Source organism: Rhincodon typus, chromosome 20, assembly GCF_021869965.1.
Source record: "Rhincodon typus isolate 14 chromosome 20, sRhiTyp1.1, whole genome shotgun sequence".
Taxonomy (NCBI): Eukaryota; Metazoa; Chordata; class Chondrichthyes; order Orectolobiformes; family Rhincodontidae; genus Rhincodon; species Rhincodon typus.
Genome location: NC_063351.1, coordinates 15989059 through 16016703, shown reverse-complemented (window position 1 = coordinate 16016703; position 27645 = coordinate 15989059). Strand labels below are relative to the sequence as shown.

The window sequence follows — 27645 nt, the reverse complement described above, 5'->3', positions numbered from 1 at the left end:
TGACAGATTGCACATTAATGAAAGATGAAAATATAAAATATGAGTCAACCCGTTACCTAGCAACAACAGCAATCTTTGACGCACAATCCAATTTAAATTTACAGATTCATGTCTTGGACCCCATGAGCTTGAGTGAGAAATTAAATGATTGTGTTTGAATGTAACTCCTTACTTGTATGTTCTCCAAGAATAGTGTCAAGTTGTTTTGGTCAGTCGTCTTTTACAAGATTAACTTTCATAGTATTTCAGCATTAAAATGCACCAATCTGGGTAGTATAACTGTTAATCTACAAGTGCTGTCAATATCTTTTGAATCCATACACCATGCTTTCACGATATATGCAATGCCTCATTCAGTGTTCTCTCTACACCCCACCTCGCCTCACAAAACAAAACTTTCTGTTTGTTATTAACATTGTATTGTGTAAAGAATGACTATCCAGCTGCATTTTCACAAGCTCACCTAACAATTGATTTGCTGTTCTGAGATTCACAGCACGTCACTGACTTAGTCCAACAGTTTAATACACCCATTTTGAATTGTTGCCAGGTCTCATCACTGCAGCAAATATCTGCTTACATTCCCACATGTAATGCTGCATTTCAGATTCTGACGTTTTTTATGTCCACACTGGTTGTTATTTTGAAGCTTGACTTTGTCAAATGACCTACAGTTCTCATGATGTTTTTGCAAGATTGAGAGTATGCATGCCATTTACCCAAAAAAAATGCATGTTTGTAACAATCCATCAGTAATTGAGCTACGGATTTCTGACAGAGATGAAAAGCAATTTATTATGTTCCATTTGTAATTTTTCCAATATGCAATGAATATCCAGAGATATATCAGTAGGTTCAGTTATTAAATATGAGCGATAGCAAAATATTTCTGGACTAAAGTGCATGTTTCATCTAGTACCTCTGATCGTACTACAGAATTTAACACTGCCTGTACTCAATTTATGTTGGTCACTTTATTTTCTTCTCTAAGCCTTGTATTAACTTTTTTGTATGTGCTCTGCATATTAAGAACTTGCTTAACTTGTACTGTATGGTACACAAGATTAGTTTCTTCCTTTTATGATTGGCTGCTGGCATACGTCTGCCATCGTAGATCAGTAGTCAGAAATGCAAATAAACTTGTTCTTGTGTTTTTCACAAGCCAGTCATTGATATTAGTTGAACTGGAATTAGTAGTTCCACAATTGCAAAGTTTGAAGACTCCATCAGGACAAAGTACCGTCTTCATTTATTCAACAATCTCACACAGATATGAATTATGATACAGCAATGAAACGTAAAAGGCCAGTTTCTTAACATGACACAGTCATATTTGTAGGCATCTTGGAAGGTGCTTTATTTGCCCACTTTTCTCAGATTTTTCTGCCACCACCCCTTTAAAAAGGAATGAGAAAGACTTCCCTTCTGGCCTTCAATCCTATTATTTTGCTACTTTCTTCAGCAATAACCTTGATTTGTTTGTTTGCACAGAGAAAAGTCCTTTATGCCGTTTTATTTTTGAAGGTGCATTCCTCCCATATGATTTTAATTTACCTTTCCACAATCATTAGATTTTAAAATATTAATCCTGTTCTGGTGAAATCTTATTTTTTGTTCATTCTTGCCCTAGTCATGGCTTATGTTTACAATTTCAGCTTTATTAAACTTTCCTCCTACTGTCAAAGCTCTATTCCTGTTTCAATTTTTATATTAAATATGCTAGACTTCCCCAGTATCCAGTATATGTGGCATTATTTATATTGTCTTCTATCATTTGCCCTTCAGAAGTCTGATATTAAGAGCTCAAGCAATTTTTTTCCAATAGAAACCTGTCTTGACTATGGCGATTACAAAGATTGTAACTTCTTCCTTCAAGAGTCATCTCTGGTTCCAGTTGCACCAAGGGAGATGCAATTTATTTTAAATGAGATGGTGAACCAAATGTAACAGGGTGCCCTTCCTGGACTAAATGTAAAGAGGGTGAATTTAATGTCCTATACACTGAATTATTGCTGGAAGATTTTCATAAGTACCTAATGTTCGGATTTGTTTAGTACTATGTCACCGATTCTGGTCAAATTATCTGTCCACTTGAGACTCCTAGCTGGCTTACTAACAACATGGGAGTAGTCTTTGACATGGCCGAAAAATAGATTCCTCAAGCTTACACCATTTAACCCAGATCAAAACCGAAAAGACTTTTCTCTAATTGTAGTCTCTGTTCATCCCGCATAATGCAGAAAACACAAAGAAAATATGTAGCTTTCCCAATATGGAGAAGCTCTGTCTCTCCAAAGGAGAGTACCCTTGTAAACTAAGTTGCTTAAATGACAACAGCATAACATTAACATTCTTTTCCTGGAGTGAATCTTGAAAATTGTGTTAGATTAGGTTAATGAGAGTTATATTAGTATGACCCCAAGAAATGTTTTGCCCCAGTGTCCTATGTGAGAGCGAGGAAGCAGTCACTTAGCCCTTTGTACGTGTTAACGACTCCAAGACCAACAGAAACTTCCTCTAGAAGGTGGCAGAACATCTAATTGTTACTAAAGGACATCAATTCTCGCCACCGGTATGAGTGAAATAAACTGAAAACAATGACAAAGAACTGTTCTTTAACTGTATGAGGACTCTTTTAATGCTGTGGACAGTTGTTAAATACATAGATAAGGAGTTATTATGCAGCTAAATTCAGAAGCCGCTGACGGAACAAGAATTTCTAAAAGTCTAGCTAAATTCTAGCTGTTTAACCACTTTTACCGTATAGTGCTCAATTTCCTGAATTCTGGCTTCAGAGCCAAAGTTCTTTGTTTAAAGATTGTATAGCTTTCACAGGATAGAAAAGCCACTTCACTCGCTGCCTTGGATTATGTTTAACTCTTCCAGTCATAAGGTACAGGCCCCATTGATTATCATGATCTATACAATTTGCCTTAATTACAGAATTGTGACTTCCACTGCCCAGAGTGTGTGTGTTATTTTACTTCCTATGTCCATCTGCAGGCAGGAGGAGATGCTGCATCAATCTGTGGCTAACAATGAAACAGAATTCAAACAGTTATTTGGGCTGTTTGGGAAATGTGCTTAAATCCATTTGAATGGAGTATACTACCCTACTTTTATTGGAACTGTGACATGGGATAGAGAAAAGAAAGCAGTCATGTGTAATAAATTGATAAGTATCATGGTCACTGACTGAGGACTTTTAAATTCAACATTAGTTTATTTCATATTTAATTTAAATGTCCAACCACGCTTGTGTAATTGAGCTTGGAGGTCCAATTATTAATCTAAGCCTGTGAATTACTAACCTAGTAACTATATGGTACCCTACACAGGTTTATGTGCATATTCAACATTAGCCTTGCAATTGAACTGAAACAAAATTACCTCCAAGTCTCATGCCAAAAATATATCTAAAATAAATTGCAGTTCTTTCATATTTTCTTTTAAAATGCAGTTGAGATTTGGGTGTCACTGTCTGGACCAGAATTTAATGTCTATTTCTAATTGCTTTTGAACATAGTGGCTTACTAGACCCCTTACAGAGGGTAGATTAGAGTCTACCACATTGTTACTCCAGACTCTTAGCAGAGACCTAACTAAGAAACGGATTTCCTTTCCCAAATGACATTAGTGAACCAGTTGGGCATTTACAATACCACAGTGGTTCCATGGTGGCCATTAGACTAGCTTTTAATTCCTGAATTCGATTGAATTCGCGCTTCACCATCTGCCATTTTGGGATTTGAATTTTTGTCCCCAGAAAATTAGACTGGGACTCTGAATTACCAATCCAATAACATTACTACTACCTTCCCATTGCTGGACAAAAAACAGTTATGGAGCTTCTTACAGGACACCATCACTTAGCCTGCAGCTTTCCAATAAGGTGACTCACCCTTACATCGTGAGGGTAGTTACTGATGGGCAATATATCCTGCCTTTGACATAATGATGAATGAATAATAAAAAGTATGTTAATAATGAAGAAGTTGCAATCCTAATACCTAATGGTGGGCTTGCATCAACATTGACAAAATAATTGTTTTTAAGAACAAGGAGGATGTTTCTAAGTGCCCAATGTTCAAACACAAATCATGTTGTAAAGGCTTGTATTTCTTTGGCAGAGTTCATCTAAATCAGTTTAAAACCTGTTCAGAAGATTTATCTTGGTGTTCAGCCCAGAGGCTCTTTTACAAAGTACAACATACTTTACACAAAGCTAAGATTCCTACTTATCTTCCTGTAACTAGTGAATTAATAGCCTTTTTTTTAATCTGCAGGAGCTTTTGGCTGTTGATGGCTCAAGACGACGCAAAGTTTCTGTACATGTCTTGTCCCGGGATATGGATTCCTGTGAGTATCTGTAAACACTTACACTGACTAGCTCATTCATTAATTTTGAGTTCAAAATATCCGATTTTAAGAATATCCTGCATATCAGAGGCAACATTCAGATTTGTTTATCATATAAGAGTGGCCTTCAACAAAGTGTTTACTTGCGTTACTGTTATACCGAACAAATGTTTAACTTGTTTGTCCTCACTGAATACTTCTAATAGGAAGTTTTTAAGAAGTCATGATTGGAAATTTAATCTCAATTAATCTCATGGGTTATTATCCATCAGTGTATTGGCCACCTTCTTCAGGTTTGTGCAATATCTTTGAAAGGTCAGGATCTATAAATATAAGCTATGGAAGGAGTTTTTTTTAAGTAAGAATGCCTTATGTCTGAATGCAATTTTCAAATTGTTAACCTCACTCTGATTGGGCTTACTTTTGCACCATAAGAATTTTCCACATGTGAACATTAAATTGCTAGACTCCAGTAGCCAAAAGATTAACTGATGCAGGAAATAAAATATTTTAGTCTCCCTGAATACTGCTTTGAGATTGAGGTAGGAGCAGAAGGTGGGGATGTCATGCCACACCTTCATTAGAAGTGCTAGAATGCTTGTATTGAATTTTCAAAGTGTTCAATGCTAAATAGGTTAGTTGAAGAAAATACTCCACCAGCTCCATGTTGTCCGATGTCACCTCATGACTGCTTTATTTCAACTGTCAAATGGTGATAGCAATAGGATGAGAAGCTTTATGAAAAGAAAAATAAACTTGAAAAGGGTAATAATGTGGAAAACTATTGCGAGGAGATAGAGATGAGTTGAGTTTAATTTCTTGTTTTCAGCATGGAGTCAAACATCAATACAAACAAAATAGGCCATTCCATTTGGTGTATTTGAAAACAGTTTCTGTACAACTAGATTGAGATAAGGGGATGAGTCCAACATACTGCAGAGGTTTTAATACTTTGATTGTTAGAATAGTTTGTATTCAGAATATGTTGTAGAGGACTTAGTTCATGCTACATTAATTTCAGAACTCCAAAACAAGATGTGAGTGACAGGTTGTCTCATTTAATGAGGCAAGTGATTTATTGGCTCAACAGGCCAGTGAGAGCAGAGACAACTGAGGTAGGGGCTCAGAGTTTGGCCATTAAGAAAGAGAAGGACAATCTGTAGTTTAGTTAAATAGTGAAAAAGGTAGGGATTTCACTAAGTCCTTTTGACAATTAATTTTGATTATTACACTTTGTAGGTTATGTTATAATTTAACTAGGTATTGGTAATAGAGATTGTCAAACAGGAGCAGCAAGTTGTTATGGGACAGGAAATTCAGCTGTATAATCTGTAACAAATGCTTAGGTTTTCATACTTTTCCCCTCCATTTTGGCCTCCTGTGTTTGAGATTTTTCTTTTATTTTTCAGTTCGACAAATGTACCATCTGGTGTTGAACATTTTTTAATGTCCCCCGTACAAGCTCATTATATCAGCACTTCATATAAAAAAAAGAAACATGAGTAGTAGGGTATAACTTATTTTTAATGGGCAATGTACTCTTAGCTGGTTGGCTGTACTTAACCTTCTTTATAACACATCCATGGGGGGAGAAGGTTCACATTCATTGCATAGACTTTTAGATCTGGCAGTGCTCAGCTATCTGCTTTTTTTTTAAAGAAAACACTTGCACTAAGTTATTACAACTAGAGACTCATCCCACTGGCATTACAGTCCTCTGTGTGAAACAAAACTGATCAGAAGATGACGTGTGTCATTTTCTGTCCACTGCTTTACATGGTGCACTATCTGTTCTGAAATTCTTGATGTAAACTCTAGGGAGAAACGTTGTGGATCAGTCAATTTTTCAATTTGGATGTTCATTTAGGATGTGCACTCAAGAAGGAAAAGGATGTGGAGTTGGGCTGATAATAAGAGATGGGATCAGTACATTAGGCAGGGAAAATCTCAGATTGGAAGAACAGGGTGTGAGATCTGTTTAGGTGGAGCTAAGAAAAGGAACGGGTCAACAAATATCAGTTGGAGTTATTTATATGTCACCAAATAGTAGTGTAAGGCATTGGCTTCATCAGTAGATTTGAGAGAAGCATGGGCAAAACAGTTATCATGGGTGATTTCAGACTACAATAAGCTAGGTAAACCAGTGAGTGCTAAACTGACGGACAGGTTTCTGCAGTGCATTGAGCTGTTTTTTAGAGCAGTATGTTGAGCTAACTAGAGGGCGTGCTATTTTAGATTTAGTACTATGTGATAGAAAAGGGCTAATTAACAACTTTGTAAAGGAACCTTTAGCAATGGGTAACCACAATGTGATAAAAATTTGCATTAAGTTTGACAATGAGGCAGTTCAGTCTGAATCAAGGGTTTTAAATTTTAATAGGGGAAATTATGAAGGCATGAGCACAAATTGGTTGAAGTGAGTTGACAAAATGCATTAAAAGACATAACTGTACATTGGCAATAGCCTTTAAAAATTCTGTTACTAACTTGCAGCAACTATACATTCCTTAAAGGTGCAAAAAATCAAAGGTCAGTCAACAATGGCTCATAAAGAAGTTCAAGATTGTATAAGCTTAAAAAAAAAGTTGCGAGAAATAGCAGTAAATCTGAGGATTGGAAGACTTGTAGAATACAGTACAAAAGGACAAGAAACTGATTAGAAAAGGGAGAATAGAATAATAATACAGTCGAGCAAAAAAACCCAAAAACAGATAGTAAAAGCTTCTATAGGTATGTAAAAAGGAAACATTTGGCTAAAACGCATGGAGATCCATTTTAGGCAGAGTCAGGAGAATTTGTGATGGGGAATAGAGGAATAGCAGAGAAGCTAAGTGATTACTTTGTCTGTTTTCAGAAAAAGATGTGAAGAAATTTCTTAGAACTAAAGCTCCAAGTGGCTGGGAAAATGAGTTGAAGGAAGTTTGTATTAGGAAGATTATTCCATAGAAGTTAATGGCGCTGACAGTTGGTAAATCCCTAGGACTTGACATGCTGACATACATCCCAGAGTGTTGAAGAAGGTAGCTATAGAAGTGGTTAATGCAATTGGTCACTGTCTTCCAAATAATTGTAGATTGTGGAATGAGTGCAGTAGATTGTAAGGTAGCAAATGTCACCCCACTTGGAGAAAGGAGTGAGAAAGAAAACCTAGAACTACAGAACTGTTAGCCTTGCATCAGTCGTAGGGAAAATGCTAGAATCTATTATGAAGGATGGAATAAAAAGGTACTTAGTAATAATGAACTGATTGGGCATGGTTAACATAGATTTGAAGTTGGGTATTTGTGCTTGATGACCTTGTTGGAGTTTGCTGAAGATGTTAGTAACAAAATTGATAAAGGACATCTGATGGACACAGTATACTGTACTTAGATTTTCTGAAGGCCTTTGTTAAAGTCTCCCACGCAAGGCTGGTTAGAAAAATTAAAGCATAAGAGCTAAGCAAGTAATATACTGGCGTGGATTAAAAATTGTTTGGCAGTTGTCTCTTTATCAGCATAGGAATAAGTGGGTCATTCTTGCTTTGGCAAACTATGACTATTGAGGTACTGCAAGGATCAGTACTTGGGCCCAAGCTGTTCACAATCTATATAAATGAGTTTGAAGTCAGGACCAAACGTCGCGTTTCCAAATTTGGTGATTGATACAAAGCTAAATAGGATTTCTGATTACCAATGGCACACAGGATTATGGGAATGGCATGTATAAAAGACATTGAAGTGTACGTTTAGCAATGCTCATACTGAGTGGTGAGGTAATCTCAACAGACTGAGTGGCCTACTCCTGTTCCTATGTTTGTTCTGCCATCTCTGATGATGTCAGTTTCTGTTCGTATCTGCATTTTTCTAAATTGCCTTTCAGGTGACAAATAGCAAAAACTGTCCTTCCTTGTTCAGATTGTCATTGTGGTGCTGAGTGAAACAAGCTTGCAGATGTCCCTTTCCAAAATAGATAGCAATTCTAATTCGCCCAACACTTGAGCATGTGCAGGTCCCTATCTCCTTTGAACTGAAACCTGTGCAGTTTCTGTGGGGAGTGTGTGGTAGCACTCATAATATGAACCTTCCCCAGTCATGGGAAGCATGGCAGTTTTGATCAAAAAATTATTGCACTTGCAGCTTCTAACTAATCGTGTATATTGAAGCTTGTGGAAGATCATTTGTTTAATTGCATTGCTGGTGCTAACAAAATAAATGAGCTGATTTCTCCTGCACAGGAATTTTCCTGAAGCAGTTCTGAAAATGTTGAGTTTCTTGGGGAAAAAAATAATTGTATCTAACCATGTTCCACTTCCTTTTGTTGTCACAGCCTAATGCTAGATGGTCAAGTTCTTTCTCATGGCATGCTGCACTTACTATTCTCATTTAAAAGGATAGGGAAGCCTCCGGTGCATTTCTCTTTGAAGAAGCAAGAGAAATTATTGCACAAGAACAGACCAGTCAGACTATTTTAATCTGTGCAGTTCAGTTGAATCTCTTTATTCTAATTACATTACCCTGTTTTCACAATATTTTCTTGTTTATTTTTAAACCAATAACCAATACCCATTCACATGGTATTCTGGACTCTGTTTCAATACACTTCATGATCATTCCATGATCACCTAACTCTCTTGCTGGGGGGAAAGCTTATTTTCAACTTTCCCTTACCATCTTCTGGGAATGGTCCTGAACCTGTCTCCATGTTATTGATTCGCTATCAAGTATAAACAGTTTTTCACCACTTATCTTCTCTGACCCATTGTTACTAGCCATTTTGATCCTCTTTTAACATTGCTAGTGAAATAAAAAACTTTTCCACCAAATTGCATTTAGAGCAATGGCCTGTCATGTGATACCATTCCATTTAATTGAATCTTGAGAGCCATGAGCAGAGCTGAACTTGCAGCTAAACTAATAAATTGTATAATTGCTGTCTTGTTTTTTATATTCACTGCACAAATGCATAAAACTTAAATTATGTTTACCTTTTTGATTCGTTTTTCTACCTGCATTTGTGTCTAGATATTATTGTTCCTCTATCTTTAATAATCTTTCCAAATGAAGCATGCTTTCTGTTGCTGTTCTTCTCTCCAGATTGTCATTCACATTTCTTAATGTGTTTAATTGCATTTGACACCTATCTATTCACTCGACTAGCCTGCCTGTCCTTCACTATTTTCTAAATATTACTTCAATTTATAATCCACCTTTATTTCGTATCAGCAAACTTTAAAACTCTACATATATGGCAAAGAAACCTGCTCCAGCACACAGTTGAGCAATAACACAGCATGTACATTGTTCCCATCGGTATCCTTTTAGCTCTGCTCACTGCTTTCTTTGACAAGAAACATACCTCTGTCCACATGGTTATATTTCACTTTAAGTACAGATTCAAATTACTCAGCTAGTATTTATTCAGAGGGACGATACAATAACGTGTTTGACCGTTCTGAAAATATTGAAATTTGGCGAAAACTGGAATTTGCTGAAAATATTCAGCCAATCATGCAACACTTATGATGAGAGTTTTAGTTAAATTTTTAGGTCTGTAATCCTGCACCTTGAACTCATCTTTTGGGGCATCTTGGCTCCAAAGCAGCTGAGTACAGTCACCTCAGAGACATCCAACAAGCCTACCCAGTAACATGTCTAAATTCAATGAAAGTAATATATTCTATCTCTACCAATATCTTAATGAAGGGATTGAATACAAGTTGAGAAATGTTTTAAATTTTGCATACCTACCTATGTGCTCCTATGGTCTTAATTTTAGAGCATCCTGTCAGAATGGTGAAAATGCAAAATTTACAACTAAAATTGATTTTAATTGGACGAATTAACTTTTCCATCAGAACTTGAGTTTTATAGAGTGGAGATCCAACATAAACCTGCACAGAGACTGTAACGAGAACATTATTTAAGATTTTAGTTTTAATTTTTGTTTTATACTTAAGATTTTGGTTCAAGATCCAATATAGAACTGATGACCCTGCATATATATTTATTAATCGTCTGCATGAAACCCAGCATTTAATATTACATTAAGGCAATTGATTTTTTTAATGTGTATTAATCTGAAAACTGTACTTCTCTCAAATTTGTTGTTTTAAGTGCCAATTCATCATGTCTTACTATTAATGTAATTCTAGGCCCTGTTATTGAACAGCCTCCATGTCAAAATGATGTCAACCTGCCTCCTGCACCACCCTTGCCACAGGTAAGAGTAATTATTAACCCCATTTACTTATTTTCTTCTCTACCATAGGAAGTATATTGAAAGTTCCTAAATTGATTCATGAACAAACATGATTATAATTCCTTTTTTAAAACATCCTAACACTTTTTGAAATGAGCTTCTATTTGTTTACATGTTCCCATTGCACTGCATGTTTGTTTAAAGTTACGTTCAGTGCCAAAGCTAGAGCATTTTTGAGCTTTAATGCTGCCAGTTATAATTTTATTCTTAACATAAACACAATATTGATTAGAAAGGCTGAAAAAATCAAAAGAGGTCAACTATTTAACAGGAAGACTCAATTTCATTTTCCTGCATAAATATCAGTTTAAGTCTCACCTAATAAAATTCTTACATGTAAAAGTTTTAATTGATCCATCGTAGCGAGCCTCTTGGATGATTTGGAGGAGTGGGCACTTTGCTGGCTTCAGTTTTCAACATCTTTAAAAACAAAACTTGTTTCCCGAGCTTTCTAACTGTAATTTTAAAACCTTAAGATATCAGAGCAGATTTAGGCCATTCTGCCTGTTAGTTATGCTCCACCATCCGATCATGGCTGATATATTTCTCAATCTCATTCACCTGCATTCTCCCCATAACCTGTGATCATCTTACTCATCAAGAACCAACTATCTCTATCTTAAATACATGCAATGACTTGGCTTTCAAAGCCCTCTGACAATGAGTTCCACAGATAAACCACTCTCTGGCCGAAGAAATTACTCCTCATCTTAGTTCTGAATATTTGTCCCTTAACTCTGAGGCTGTGCCTTCAGGTCCTAGTCTGTCCTGTTAATGGAAACGTCTTCTCCTGTCCACTTTATCCAGGCCAGTCAGTATTCTGTAAGTTCAAATGAAATTTCCCCTCATCATTCTAAACCCCATCAAGTACAGACCCAGAATCCTTAATCGCTCTTCCTATCACAAGCCCTTTATCCCCAGGATCATTCTTGTAAACCTTCTCTGGACCCCCTCCAATGCCAGCACATCTTTCCTTAGATATGGGGCCAAAACTGCTCTCAGTATTCCAAATATGGTCTGACCAGAGCTTAATAAAGCCTCGGCAGTACCTTTCTGCTTTTGTATTTTAGGCCTCATGAAATGAATCTGGCACTGCATTTTCCTTCCTAATTAGTAACTAAACCTGCATGTTAACCTTATGAGAATCCTGAACTAGGATTCCCTAGTCCCTTTGTGCTTCAGATTTCTGAAGCCTTTTCCCGTTAGAAGATAGTCCACACCACCTCTTCCTACCAAAGTGGCATAACTTCACACTTCCCCACAATAAATTCAATCTGTCACTTCTTTGCCTACTCTCTTAGCCCAACCAAGGCCATCTGTACCCTTCCTACTATTTCAACACTACCTATCCCTCTTTGTGTCATATGCAGCCTTGGCAACAATGTCCTTGGTTCCTTCTAATTTAGCAGCCTCCTGTGTGGCACCTTGTCAAAGGCCTTCTGGAACTCCAAGTAGATTATATCCACTGGCTGTCCTTTGTTTAACTAACTTGTTACCTCCTGAAAGAATTTTAGGCATTGACCCTCCCTTTAACAAAGCTGTGCTAACTCACCCCTTTTTTACCCTGCATTTCCAAGAATAATGGGCTAATCTTACCAACAACCAAGGTCAGGCCTATAGTTTCCTGACTTCTACCTCCCTTAAATAACAATTTGTTACATTTGTCATTTTCTAGCCCTTGGGCTCCTCCTTGACACCAAATTCCTGAAAGATCACCACCAATGCCTCAGCTTTCTTCTTCAGAACTCTGAAGTGTAGTCCATCTGGTCCAGGTGACTTATCCACATTCAGACCTTTCAGCTTTCCCAGCACCTTCTCCTTAGTAATAGCCACTGTGCACACCTCTGTCCCTGACTCTCTTGAAGTTCTGGCATGCTGCTGGTGTCTTCAATTTTGAAAACTGATGCTAAGTACTGATTCAGTTCCTCTGCCATTTCTTTGTTCCCCATTACAACTTCTCCAGCTTCATTTTCCAGTGGTCCATTCTTGCCTCTCTGCCTCTTTTTATATTACATACTAGCTAGCTTACCGACATATTTCATCTTCTCCCCCTTCATTGTTTTTTAGTTATTTGCTGGTTTTTAAAGGCTTCCCAATCATCTAGCTTCTCATTAATCTTCTTCACATTGTATTCTTTCTCTTCTTTTGTCAGCCGTAGTTGCCTCATTCTCCCCCCAGTATGTTTCTTCTTTCTTGGGATGAATTTCTGCTGTGCCTCCTGAATTACCCCCAGAAACTCCTGCCATTGCTGCTCCGCTGACATTGCTGCTCCACTGTCATCCCAGCTAGGCTACCCTTCCAGTCAACTCTGCCACCTCCTCGAGTTATCTTTATTCAATTGTGATGGCGATGCATCTGATTCCAGCTTCTCCAAGTCAAACTGCAGGTTGAATTCTTCATATTATGATCACTGCCTCCTCGGGGTTCCTCCACTTGCAGCTCCCTAGTCAAGTCTGCCCCATTGCACTTCACCAAATCCAGAATCCAGTCTCTACCACAAGCTGCTTCAGAAAAATCCATCTTGTAGCCATTTCATGAATTCCTTTTACTTGAGGTCCACTACCAATCTTCCCTGCCTCCTTGTTCTGTATTTCTCCACCAGCAAAAAAAAGTTTTTCTGTATACCCTATCAAATTTGTTTTGTTATTTTAGACACATGAATCACCCTTCAACTTTCTAAAGTTCGAAACAGGAACGTCAGCAAAAGATGTCTTTATTTTTCCTTCATTGTGCACTGTTCATAGAATTCTGACACCATTCTTGACAGCAACTGATACACCAGTACAAATATGTAAAACTCACGATTGAGCCATAAGTCCAGACACTGGCTGCCAGCTTTTTGCATCAGGACTGAAATGCACAATGGTTTCTTCAAAATAATGCAATATCAGTTGTCTTTTGGGTCCCTCCTTTTGGATGAATTTCCTGGTTTCCACTTGATTAACTTCATGGTAACACAGTGTTTTGAGGTGAAAGCTATTGGCTGCACCACCCTAAGAGGCAAACCTGTCATCAGATTCCGTACTTTAGGAACTCCCTGCTCTGAATTTTGCTTTCTATTCTGAAATTTTGCTTTCTGTTCTGAATCCGCCTAAGCACTTTGTAAAAACAAAAATCTATTTTTTGTTCTACTGCTCCTGGCAATCTATCACTATTTTGACCATTCTCCAGTTGAAAGGTTGTTGTCTAAATTTCCATTAATTTCCTAAGTTTTAACTTGCTTCTTGTTTGAATCTAGGCTAAGAAAAAAAACTTTGGACCTTATTTCTTCATAGCTCTAAAAAAAAGTACCCTCTTTAGTTCCAGGGTGGGAAATATTTTTCTTGGAGCCTCTTACATTCAGAAAACAGTTTTTTAGTATCACTTTGGACTGTCACTCACTTCTCCTGTAGTAATTATTTATCTCGAGCACCATGCTTACCTGGTTGGCACTTATTCATCATTTAAACATTCACACCTCCACCATTAGCCCAGAATAGGAACAGTGTATATTTACATGATGCACTGCAGCAACTTGACAGGTCTCCTTCAGTACCATGTTTCAAACATACAACCTCTACCACTTGCAAGGAAAAAGGCAGCAGGTGCATAGGAACATCACCTCTTGCAAATTGACCTCCAAGTCAGTCACCATCGTAACTGCCATCTGTATCACTACTCCTTCTGTTGGATGGGTCAAATCAACTGAGATCAAATAAATTTCTTGAAGAGTATAAGGAATGTACGGGAATTCTTAAGACAGAAATCAGGAGGGCAAAGAGAGGATATGAGATAGATTTGGCAGATAAGCTTAAGGATAATCCAAAGAGTTTCTACAACTACAATAAGAGCAAAAGAGCAACTAGAGAGAGAATAAGGCCCCTTAAAGATCAATGAGATCATCTATCATGGAGTCATTGAGATAAACGGAATGGAAGCAGACCCTTCAGTCCAACATGTCCATGCTGACCAGATATCCTAATGTTTTGGATGCAAACATAGGAGGTATGGTTAGTAAGTTTGTAGATGACTCCAAAATTGGAGGTGTAGTGGACAGCGAAGAAGGTTACCTCATTACAACGGGATCAGATGGGCCAATGGGCTGAGGTGTGGCAGGTGGAGTTTAATTTAGATAAATGTGAAGTGCTGCATTTGGAAAGGCAAATCAGAGCAGGACTTATACACTTAACGGTAAGGTCCTGGGGAGTGTTGCTGAACAAAGAGACCTTGGACTGCAGGTACATAGTTCCTTGAAAGTGGAGCCACAGATAGATAAGATAGTGAAGAAGGCATTTAGTATGCTTGATTCCCCTACATTCCTACATATGCAGATATCCTAAAAAATCTAGTTCCGTTTGCCAGCATTTGCCCCAAATCTCACTCAAACCCGAACTATTCATATACCCATCCAGATGCCTTTTAAATGTTGTAATTGTACCAGCCTTCACATTCCATACATGCAGCACTCTGCATGAAAAAGTTGCCCGTTAGGTCCCTTTTAAATCTTTCCCTTCTCACCTTAAACCTATGCCCTCTAGTTTTGGACTCGCCCATCCCGTGGAAAAGACCTTGCCTATTTACCCTATCCGTGCACCTTGTCATTATATAAACCTCTATAAGGTCACCCCTCAGCCTTTGACGCTCCAGGGAAATTAGCCCCAGTCTATTCCGCCTCTCCCTGTAGTTCAAACCCTCCAACCCCGGCAACATCCTTGTAAATCTTTTCTGAACCCTTTCAAGTTTCACAACGTCTTTCCAAGAGCAGGGTGACCAGAATTGCATGCAGAATTGCAATATTGGCCTAACCATTGTCCTGTACAGCCGCAACATAACCTCCCAACTCCTTTACTCCATGCACTGACTAATAAAGGCAAGCATACTAAATGCCTTCTTCACTATCTTATCTATCTGTGGCTCCACTTTCAAGGAACTATGTACCTGCACTCCAAGGTCTCTTTGTTCAGCAACACTCCCCAGGACCTTACCGTTAAGTGTATAAGTCCTGCCCTGCTTTGCCTTTCCAAAATGCAGCACTTCACATTTATCTAAATTAAACTCCACCTACCACACCTCAGCCCATTGGCCCATCTGATCCAGTTGTACTCTGAGGTAACCTTCTTCGCTGTCTACTACACCTCCAATTTTGGAGTCATCCGCAAACTTACTAACCATACCTCCTACGTTTGCATCCGAAACATTTATATAAATATGATGAAATGCAGTGGACCCAGCACCAATGCTTGTGGCACACTGCTGGTCACAGGCCTCCAGTCTGAAAAGCAACCTTCCACCACCACCCTCTGTGTTCTCCTTCAAGCCAATTCTGTATCCATGTAGCAAGTTCTCCCTCTGTTCCGTTTGATCTAACCTTGCTAACCAGTCTACCAAGAGGAACGTTGTTGAATGCCTTACTGTAGTCCAAAATGATCACTTCCACTGCTCTGCCCTCATCAATCCTCTTCTATACTTCAAAAAACTCAATCAAGTTAGTGAGACATGATTTCCCATGCACAAAGCGATGTTGACTATCACTAATCAGTCCTTGTAAATCCTGTCCCTCAGTATTCCCTCCAATAACTTTCCCACCACCGAAGTCAGAGTTACTGGTCTACAGTTCTCTGGCTTTTCCTTAACACTTTAGCCAACCTCTAGTCTTCTGGCACCTCGCCGGGAGCTATTGATGATATAAATATCTCAGCAAGCGGCCCAGCAATCATGTCCCTAGCTTTCCACAAAGCTCTAGGGTACACCTGATCATGTCCCGGGGATTTATCCACCTTTATATGTTTTAAGATGTCCAGCACCACCACCTCTAATATGGACATTTTTCAAGATGTGTTGACCCTCAGGTGATGGGAGGGATACTAAATGAATATTTTGCATCAGTGTTTACTGTGGAGAAAGAAATGAAGGCTAGAAAATGTAAGGAAATAAACATTAATGTTTTGAAAACAGTTCACATTGCAGAAGAGGGAGTGCTGGAAGCCTTAGAAAACATAAAGGTGGATAAATCTCTGGGACCTGAACAAGTGTATCCCAGGATGTTGTGGGAAGTTAGGGAAGAAATTGCAGGGTCCCTAGCAGAGATATTTGTATCATCTGTAACCGCAGGGGAGGCGCTGGACGACTGGAGGCTGACTAATGTTGTGCTTTATTTAAGAAAGGCTGCCAGGAGAAGCCTGGGAACTACAGACCTGCGAACCTGACATCGGTGGTGGGTAGGTTGTTGGAAGTGATTCTGAAAGATAGGATTTACATGTATTTGGAAAGGCAAGGACTGATTAGGATAACAAGGTGTGGAACTGGATGAACACAGCAGGCCAGGCAGCATCGGAGAGAAGCAGGAAAGCTGACGTTTCGGGTCTGGACCCTTCTTCAGAAATGGGGGAGGGGAAGAGGACTCTGAAATTCCCCTCCCCCGTTTCTGAAGAAGGATCCAAACCCGAAACGTCAGCTTTCCTGCTCATCTGATGCTGCCTGGCCTGCTGTGTTCATCCAGCTCTACACCGTGTTATCTCAGACTCCAGCATCGGCAGTTCCTACTATCTCTGAAGGACTGATTAGGGATAGTCAGCATGGTTTTGTGCGAGGGAAATTATCTCTCAAACTTGATTTGAGTTTTTTGAGGAAGCAACAAAAATATTGATGAGGGCAGAGCAATAGACTTGTTTATGTGGACTTCATTAAAGCCTTTGACAAGGTTCCACATGGTAGACTAATTAGTAAAGTTAGATCACATGGGATTCAGGGTGAGCTTGCCAATTGGATACAAAATTGGCTTGGCATTGGAGACAGGGTAATGATGGAGGGTTGTTTTCCAGACTGGAGACCAGTAACCAGTGGTGTTCCACAAGGATCAGTACTGGCTCTACTTTTGTTTATCATTTAGATGAGCAATTTGGTTGAAAATATAGAAGGCACCATTAGTAAGTCTGTGGATGACACCAAAATCCACCAAAAGTGGATAGAGAAGATGATTATCTAAGATTACAAAGACATTTTGATCAGTCGGGTCAATTGGCTGAGGAGTGGGTAGATGGAGTTTAATTTGGATAAATGCGAGGTATTGTATTTTGGTAAAACAAACTCGAGCAGGACTTAGACAATTAATGGTTGGGCCTTGGGTAGTGATGTGGAACAAAGAGACATACGAGTTCAGGTACATAATTCTTTGAAATTTCTGTCACAGATAGACAGGGTGGTTAAGAAGGCATTTAGCATGCTTGCCTCATTGCTCAGATCTTTTGAGTATATGAGTTGGGATAATATATTGAGGTTGTGCAGGATGTTTGTGAGGCCTCTTCTGGAATACTGTGTGCAGTTCTGATCACCCTGCTATAGGAGCGCTGTTATTGAAGTTGGAGAGGGTTCATAAAAGATTTACCAGGATGTTGCCAGGAATGGAGTGTTTGAGCTACAAAAATAACTGGGAATTTTTTCATTGGACCGTAGGAGATTGAGGGGTGACTTTATAGAGGTTTATAAAATTATGAGGGGCATAAATAAGGTGAATATCATGGGTCTTTTCCCCAGGGTAGGAGAGTTCAAAACCAGGGGGTATATTTAAGGAGAGAGGAGAAAGTTTTTAAAAAGGACATGAGAGGCAACTTTTTTTTTTCCCCCAGAGGGGTTAGTGTGTGGAATGAACTGGCAAAGGAAGTTGTGGATACCGGTATAGTTACAACATTTGAAAGACATTTCGATAGGTACATGAATAGGAAAGGTTTGAGGGGACGTAGGCCAAATCAGACCAATTTAGTTTGGGAACATGGTCAGCAAGGACTAGTTGGACCAAAGGGTCTGTTTCCATGCTGTATGACTCTGACACTCTAACTCCTTTCCTAGCACTTCCCTGTAGATTTAATAAAGTTTAGGGGGATTTTAAGGAGAATTTTTTTTCACCCAGAGAATGGTGGATATTTGAAATTCACTGCTTGAAAGGATGGTAGAGGTGGGAATTATCCAAAACATGTAAGAAATAGTAAAATGATCACTTGAAGCACCAAAGCTCAGTTGAGGCCGAGATCTTTGAAGCTTTTGAAGGAAGAACTGGATAGATGCAGGGATATTAGTTGTGGGGTAGGGAGAGCACTGGCTGTAACAGACTAAATTCTAAAGAGAATTTAGTTTAATTTACACTGACTTGATGGAGAAGTGGCCACAAAATATTATACTGTTTTGAGCTTGATTTGTGGGTTCTTTTGTTTTTAGATACTCAGTAAATTGTCTGACCTTATTTTCCTTTTAGCCAACCATAATTGAAGATATGACAGTGTTCAAACGCAGTCTACCACTCTTTCCACTAGCAAAACCTCACATCAACTTCATGGCTGCAAAACTTTGAGATCATGCATTAAAGGAGGAAAACCTGAGTGACAGTATCCATTCTGCTGGAGTGGTAGGGTGGGGCAATTATTCAGAGATTATTTCTTTTATATGAACTCTTCACAGTTAGGAGTGTACAAAGTTAATTAGCTCTGCATACTTCTAACTGTTAATGGTTCAGCTAGCCGAGTGACATTTTAAATTACTTGTCCATAGAAACTTCATACATAAAATTGGAATTCTACAAAACACTAATGTATAAACCAGTGAAATTACACTGTGTAATATATTTGAGACAAATTCTTTTGTGATAGAGCACGAGCCTTATAATGGGTAATTATACCATGTTTTTAACTTCTATACGAGTTTTGTAGTTTTGACATTTTATGTGCTCATACAACTGGTAATAAAATGCTGGAAACTTCTCTCTGTTCATCTCAAATTACTTTCTACCACACTGCATAGTTAAAACTCCAGAGAATTCAGATGATAAATTGCCCAGAACTGTCTATTTTCTGACTAAATTTAGGTTTGTTATCCGTGAAACAAGATACCTGACTCCCTTTGGCGAGTATGTTTTCAAGAAATCAGATGACCACATTTACACAGTGCTGAGCAGAGTAGGTTGAGAAACTGCTGCTTCCACGACTCAGTCACTCTGATTTAGTGCTTGAAAACTTGAGAAAAATTTAATAGATCAGTTTTTTGCCCCAGTAAAACTGAAAAAATTTATAAGTCCATTTCTTTGCACTATCAAAGTCCAGTTAGAAGGAGTGGGGCTTTTGTATTTTAAATAGAACCAAAGAAAAGTTATGGCACAGAGAGACCATTCTACCCATAGTGTAGACTGAAGAATTATAACTGCTGCCCATTTTAATTAAATGATTAGGATCCAAAAATGGATTCCATACAAAACACATCTGTTGTTCCACTTTTTTGTGCCTATGTAATCCATAATATGGCCATTATCAGTCTTGTGTGAAATTACACATAATTCATTATGAACATTGATTGGTTTGTTCTATAAACTTTGTGTTTTCAATGTGTAAGAGGCAATGAGGGTAGCACAACAAATGGGCACTTGAATGACACAGACCAAGCAGAAGAGTGCACTGAATATTATCTAGGCTCTAAGACTACTGAAACCTTGAATGTCTAACTATTTTGACTTTTAGCAATAGGGAAAACATCAATGATTTTGTGATACCAACATGAATGTCAGTTGTGAGATTAAGGGATATACAAATGAGCTCTTGAGATAGCTATCATGCACTCTACAATAAATATTTCGCACCATATATAATATGCAAAAAGTGACCAGCTCAATGCAGAGTTCGGAAACAACACACAGTTGCAGAATTTTAAGGCCTAATTGTATTTTATTGAAGAGTGATTGACAATAACTGTTGCTGCAATAGGATACGAACCTTCAGGTAATGATATCAGCTACTGATTTCACATTCTAATATTTGAGGGGTATAATTCATTAAAGCCCAGTATTTGTAGCCTACTACAGTTAGCTGTGTGAATTTGTAATGTATTCCTTGTTCTAGGTTTATTTACAAAAAATATTTGATCACAACTTGAGTAAAGTCTAAGGTGGTGTTATTGAAACGACGTTCATGCATGAGGACTTTTTAATTAGCATGTTTATGACCGGATTGTCTTTGTCTTTATTTTCTATTCAGTTCAGTGTTTCTAGCATAATAATTAACTATTTGTTAAAAAAAAATGAGTTAGCAATAAAAAAAAATTAGAAGTTTTGCCACTGAAAACCTGAAATGTGCAATGTATTGTATGATACATATTGACTAACAATTTTCTTATTAGTGGGAAAATGCCTTTTGGATGAATATGTTTGTCTGTAAATGTAATAGTCGCACTACATTTTGGGGTTTTTCCAAAGTTGGAAATTCAAATTACTCCTTTTGAAATATTTAAGCTTTTTACTGGTTTTGTTTCCTCCTCTCCCCGCCCACCATAAAAGGACCTTTCTATGCTTTGTGAGATTGTGCTGCAATATTTCAGGAGTGCACACCATCTTGGAATAGTGATCCTGCACATTTTGAAAAGTGTCCAAAAATGAATATTCTATCTGAAATCATGGCTGACAATTTAGAAATTTTGTTTAATATTGTCTTTGAGTCACTCAGTCTTGCAGCAATCCCAAGGCAGGTTTTGTAGGCCCTTCATTTCAGTAGTAGTGTTATATTGGATAAAATTAAAGTGTTATTTTTGAGTTTTAAAATATTGGAACTCAGACTTACATACAATCCTTACACACATTTCACTTGAAGAGGTGACCTAAATGAAACATCTTTATACTAGTCCAAACTTTTCAAATGACCAGCTGAGAGTTATACATGGGCATTATCTGCAGTATTGTCACAGGTTAGCAAGAACTTTTGCATTGTATATAATGAATATTCATGAAAAATATTCCAAACTTGTTACAGTTTTGGAATAATTACAATGCATAATATGACAGCTAATTCTCTGGTCTAGCAAAAAACAGTTACTGAAAGAAAATATATTTTGCTGTGAAAGATGTTTTCTAGCAGTCTCTAATTCTTTGTAGTGTTACTTTTTCTACCATGTTTCCAGCATTTTATGGCAGTGTGTGTGACAGTGCAGTTTGACTCAGGCATATCCATGGATTCTGTAAGAAGGATCCAAAGATGCAGCTTTTTCAAGCAATAACAGCCAACAGAGTATCTACAAATATTCAGTCTGTTTTTATGGCTTGTGAATAGATGTATCAATTTTTGTTGATTGTGACAAATTACTTATAACAACACCATTTTGAGAGTTTTGAAGCAGTTGATATAGAACTGGATGCATATAGTACAGCTACTGTATACTGAAAGGATGTTTCACTTTGCTATAAAATAAAACCTGCGGTCATTCTATCACCATTGGAGTTTATTGTCCTGTTTTTCCAACTGAGTTGTCAATACAAATGAAATGTTTGTACATTTAAATTTGTGCTGTTCTATGTTATATATATCTGTCATTCCTCAACAATGAAATGCAAGGCGTGTGGGCTCAAAATTAAATCTTGCACTCAATTCATTTTGTAACAATGATCATTCTGGCAACTAGATGTCCATGGGTAAAGATTATAGCTTAGGGACTTTTGAATCAAAACCAGCAGTTTTAAGTTTGCAGGTGACAATAAATACCTCGGAGTACTGCTTCAAATGTCATCTGTCTGGGGTAGAGTGCTGAAAATCAAGCCTTGTTATTCCCAAAGTCATCATAAAAGTTAAAGATTTTATCGATTTTCTTTTTTCTTTTGTTTCTCCAATTGACCTTTTTAAACCCAGATTAACACAAAACACAGACCAGACTTCTGTACTTAGCAAAAACAAGTATTTATACAAATAGAGATTCTGACTGCAGATAAAGAACTGTAAACTTCCGCATGTATCTCTACTAGTTAAAACTTTAACTCGCTTAAAATTTCCCTTTACGTATACAACTTCTTTTTACTGTTACGGATGATGGGGAAAAGAAGCTGGAAAAGCAGTTGAATGGTTCCAATCCACAAGGTACTTAGAGATGATCCATTTGCTTGCCAGAACTGCTATCCTTCAATTAAGGTTTATTCACTCGTGGGACATATGTGTTATTGGCTGGCCAGCATTGATGGCCTGTCTGTAGTTGTCTTTGAGAAGGTGGTGATGAGTTGAAATCTTGAACCACTGCTGTCCACTTGTTGCAGGTTGATCCACAGTGCCCTTGGGAAGGGAATTACAGGTTGATTTTCACTTTGCAGAAGGCAGAGGCAATTGGCACATTAACTGCAAAGTCTTTCAGCTACTGGTTAAAAGCTACAGCTTACAGCAACTGGTGAAGGTAAATAAACTTGCTTTCTTCAGGCTTTAGGTTTTTTGTTTTCACTGTAGAGAAAGAGGGAGACAAACCACCTTTCTTCCAGAGGTCCAAAGGCTTCTGGGCAATATTGTTCACACCCACAAGCTGTTCAGCTACTGATAAGACAGTCACATAGTTATTGGCAAGTAGATGGTCTCTGTCATCCACAACTGATCACAACTGCACTAACCAATCAGTTACACGTTGCCCATTGAAACGCTCGACATCCCTGGTGCTGCCCATCTTCTACTCCGCTACTTGAACAAAGCATCATTGCCAACACCACTTACAATGAATTTTAGTAACATCCTTTTAAAAGATGCAGCAATAAGTTTCATGATCTTTAGTTTTAAAACCATAATTTTCCCATTTAGTCCACAATCAAACATACAGAAACAGTGGTCTTTATGTGCCTCCACTTTTTTTTAAATGGTGTTTCATCTTGTGTGTTTTATCACAAGATATGTAATAAACAGCCAAATTCAAGACGTGCATCCATGTATCTCTTCTCCCCGTGCCCCTCCACAAAAAAAAGCCTTTTATAATTTTCTTAAACATTAACTTTATTCATTGTGTTACTCAGGGTAAATGCAACTCCAATTACATTATCTTTTACAGCAATGTGATTAATCTTTACTTGACAAGTGTGAAGATCACATTACTTGGAAAATAAACTATATTATGTAAACAGTAGCAAAAGGTACAAACAGTACGAGTACGTTGCAAACCACAAAGTAGTAAGACAAGTTACTCAGATCATTCCTTTTTAAAATGTACAAAATATTACTTTAATCAAATGCTAATTTTTCTTCATAAAAAATTTGTTGTGAAAGGGATGCACGAAAGGGTTTACATTGATAATACTAGAAACGTAAAGAAACTTTGAATGGAACTCTTTCGCAATGGCTGAGGCAAATAGATGTTTTCATATTCACCCTAACAAAAGCTTTAATAATGTCAACATTTTCCAGTAATTGGGAATGCGAGGTGGAAGAGCATAATTGGAGGCCATTGATGTAGAATAGTCACCCACAAATCAAACCAAGAATTTGGATTTTCTTTTACCCAGTGCTGAAACTGAAACTTGCCACCACAGCAAGTGGCTGAAACAAATTATTTACATGTAATTGAGTGGAGAACTAAGATGAGCACATAAGGACGAAGGAAAGCGGGTCATGCTAACAGTAAGGTGAGGAAGGATTAGTGGAATTTAATATGCCAGCATAGACTGGTTGAGTTGAATGGCCTGTTTTTGTGCTGTAATTTCATCTTAGTTAGTCATTTGGCCATCCGTCTTCATAATTGATAGGCCTATCCAACAGTATTTGTATGCTAGAAACCAAAATGCAAAAAACTGTCCATCGGAAATAAATCAACTGCAGCTTCAAAATGGATTTCCTCTCTTCTGATTCTATTCAGTTTGAAAGCAAGGATTTTTCAAACTCAAGTGAATTAATGGTAAGAATTTTTTTTCCTTTTATTTGCTTTGACTCTAGCACTTTCACACTTGTCAAGTAAAGATTATTCACATTGCTGTAAAAGATAATTGGAGTTGCATTTACCCTGAGTAACACAATGAATAAAGTTAATGTTTAAGAAAATTATAAAGGCTTTTTTTTTGTGGAGGGGTACGGGGAGAAGAGATACATGGATGCAAGTCTTGAGTCAGACATTTTATGGGTTCAAAAATCATTGAGTCTTGAGATGTTGACATTCCAGTGAAAGAATGCTTCACTGTCTTGAGTTCTTACATCCCCTGGCATAAAATGTTCCATAGCACATTCAAAGAAGTTCTCATTATCCTTGTTAATGTTTATTTCCTCCAACATACATGAAATAGATTATTTGATTATTATCACAATGCTCTGTGCAACCTTGCTCTGTTCCTACATTCCAACAGTGACTGCTTCACAAGTTATCTTCTAAAGTATAGTGAATGATCTTCCCCATCGCTGTCAATGCTTATTTTCTTCCTGCGACCCCATCCCTCCTCTTTTCCTCTTGTTATGTTAATTCTTTCACAACGTACTTCTTAGAAATGATTCTATTTACGTGTAAATGTTGATTGGAAAATGTAGATTGTAGAGTTTTTACAGCACAGAAAGATGCCATTTGGCCCAATGTTCTGTAGGAGCATCTCTGTTCATCCTGCCCTTTTCAAAGTCTTTCATTGTAACATAAAACCGCCAACTGCATAAATCATCTTTCTGAAGTACCATGGAAGTCTGTTCATCAGTAACTGTCTCATGCCCTCCACTCCATCCACAGATCACTCCTTTGTTCTCACTCCTCCCCCTCATTTGTTACAGTTTATTACATTTCTATCTCCATTCAGTCCTGAAGAAATGTCAGTGTGGGCTAGAGTTTTCCATTTGCAGTTGCTGTGTTCCACGTAATCCACTCCACCACAGCTTTACCCATTCAATCTTCTAAGTTATACCTCTTTCATTATGTGACTGAGATATTGGGTGCTTTTGTCAGGGTATCTTGTGGCAAGCAAGTGAGAAGTCCTTGCCTCTACAGGAGTCTTCCAGCTTCTAAACCTATGTTTAAAACACAGTTACCTACCACTTGAGATGCAACAAGCCAGAGACCAGCCCTAACACTGTGATGTTCAAACCTAATTGCTGAGGAGGTGAAACTGCACTCCCATGTCAAGGTATGAGACACCCACAACCTCGAAGCTTCTGCGCATGTTCCAGAGAAGCCTGGGCTCCTGCTTCTGCCTGTGATCCTAAAGCAGTACAACCTGCAGAGGCTGAGCCTACATCTGGGCAGGAGACTCTCTCCAGGTCTAACCCAATGACACCACAGAATGATCACTCGAGTCTTCCAAATCAACAAGGCCAATCACAAAGCAGGCTCCCAAAGTTATGACTGCACCTGGATGTATTGAGAAAGAGAAAGAACAAAACATTCAGAGTACATAAGTGCATGGGTGGGACAGCATTGTAAATCGGATTTTACATTTATATATTTTCTCTTGTACTACCATAATGTCTGCTGTAGTATCAGTTTTGTTGTTGCACCTGGTTAAGACACACCCGAGCGAGAGATCAGCAGCCTCTTCACACATTCTGAGGATGAAAGAAGTTGTATTGGCCAGGCATTGTTCATCTCCCAAAGCAACCAACTAATTAAATATAAGTAGCCTCAGACATTAAGGATCCTTGAACCATGATATTGATGACTTCAGCCAAGGCATTGCATCTTAATGTGGATAACACGGAGGCTAAAAGCAATGTGCAGAGTTTCTGCTCGGGCCTGGCTTGCACACATCATTCCACACTAACACCCATCTTGTGAATGAGTGTACTGAATCATTGATGCTTCTACAAATCTCTCATGGGAAATGTACATTTTAAGTATCAGCCTATCAAGTGATGCACTGACATGAGGATGGGAGATGTTCAATGGGCAGTTCAGGTGTCCCTCAGTGCAAAGATCCACAAAACATTGCCTCTCACAGGGTAAATACTGTCATAGAGGATGTTCAACATTTCAAGGTAATCTAGGTTTAAGTGCACTCTGAAACATTGATGATGGAGTGTGTCAAAAAGAACTTCCTAGGGTTTGTGTTAACCCATTTGCTCTCACATGGGACTACATTTCATGATTCAAATGTCTCATCCTTACAATTGCCTTAAGAGCTACGTGACACTGCCATGTGATGTTATTGCTCCATCTCCCTGCTGCTTTTTCCATAACAGTCATGTCAGATAAGAAATGGGCAGGTACATTAAAGTGGCATCACACAGATATCATGCATGCAATCATATGGATAAAGAGACATTTGATCAGCAAACAGAATGTCAAGGACTGCAAACATAAGAAGGTCCATATGTTGTTTGCACAAAGCACGAGCTGCTTGATTAGCCAGATTAATGGCAGAATCGCAGACAATTAAGGGCAAAGCACATCACAATGATGTGGGATTTGCAGGATTTTATCAAGGTAGCACTGGTGATACTTCTTCAGGGATTTGTGGTGTCTGTTGTTCATGACTCATGTTTCTGATGCACACAGGAGGGTGGGAACCGTGGCTGCTCAGTAGGTGATGAACTTGGTGCTGGGTTTGAGGTCTCAGACTTTGAACATTTTGCTACTCAAGCATCCGAAGGCTGAACTGGCACATTGGAGTCAATGTTGGATTTTGTCATCAATGTCTCTGCGCCAAGAGGAGGCTCCCAGCTATGGAAAATGATCCATGTTGTCCAAGGGCTCACCATGGCTGTGTTGTGTGACAGGAGCATGCTGGTAGAGGACCTCTCTTTTCTGGATGTTTAGGCTGAGGCCCGTTCTCTCACACACCTTGGTGAATGTGTCGACTTTGGTTTGTAGCTTGGCCTCTGAATGTGTGCACGTCTAGGTGTTATCTGCACACTGAAGCTCAGTGGCAGAAGCTGGGCAATGACGGCTGAACAGTTTCCCGTTTCTGATTATATACCAGGGATGTGTTAATTGATATCCATTCTTCCCACTCCCCTTATTCCCCTTATCACTGCATCTTGTACTTATAACTATATGGCTGGAAACACACAATTCCTAATTGACAAGGTCAAAGTTCTCGAAAATGCATAAATTTTTACATTTGAATTGAAGGTTTTGTAGGGATGGATTTAGATTTCAATTTATCTATACAGTAAAGAGGAAACTCAAACCTGACTCCTAATTCAAATGTTGCTGGCTAATGAGACAGCTGGATAACATTTCTTGATCTCTTGGTGTTCTTTGCCAGACTCTGTCTCCAAGATCCAAAAGCTTTTTCTTTTTCCCCTGAAGATCCTCTTTCACGTTGTCTTTTCTCCTGATTTGTTTTCCTGGCAATAAGTAAAACAGAGTTCTTTTAAAGAAGCAACACCTTGA

General features: G+C 38.3%; 1 protein-coding gene across 4 annotated transcripts in view; it reads left to right on the top strand.

The window, feature by feature from the left end:
• ide (insulin-degrading enzyme) overlaps positions 1 to 21818 on the top strand; it is a 129212-nt gene extending 107394 nt beyond the window's left edge. For all 4 annotated transcript variants that reach the window (XM_048608724.1, XM_020511533.2, XM_020511525.2 and 1 more), the window contains exons 23-25: positions 4287 to 4359; positions 10493 to 10560; positions 18827 to 21818. In XM_048608724.1, coding sequence (XP_048464681.1) covers positions 4287 to 4359; positions 10493 to 10560; positions 18827 to 18922 — 237 coding nt within the window. In that variant the 3' untranslated portion in view covers positions 18923 to 21818. The remainder of the gene's footprint in view (positions 1 to 4286; positions 4360 to 10492; positions 10561 to 18826) is intronic.
• The last annotated feature ends 5827 nt before the right edge of the window (positions 21819 to 27645 follow it).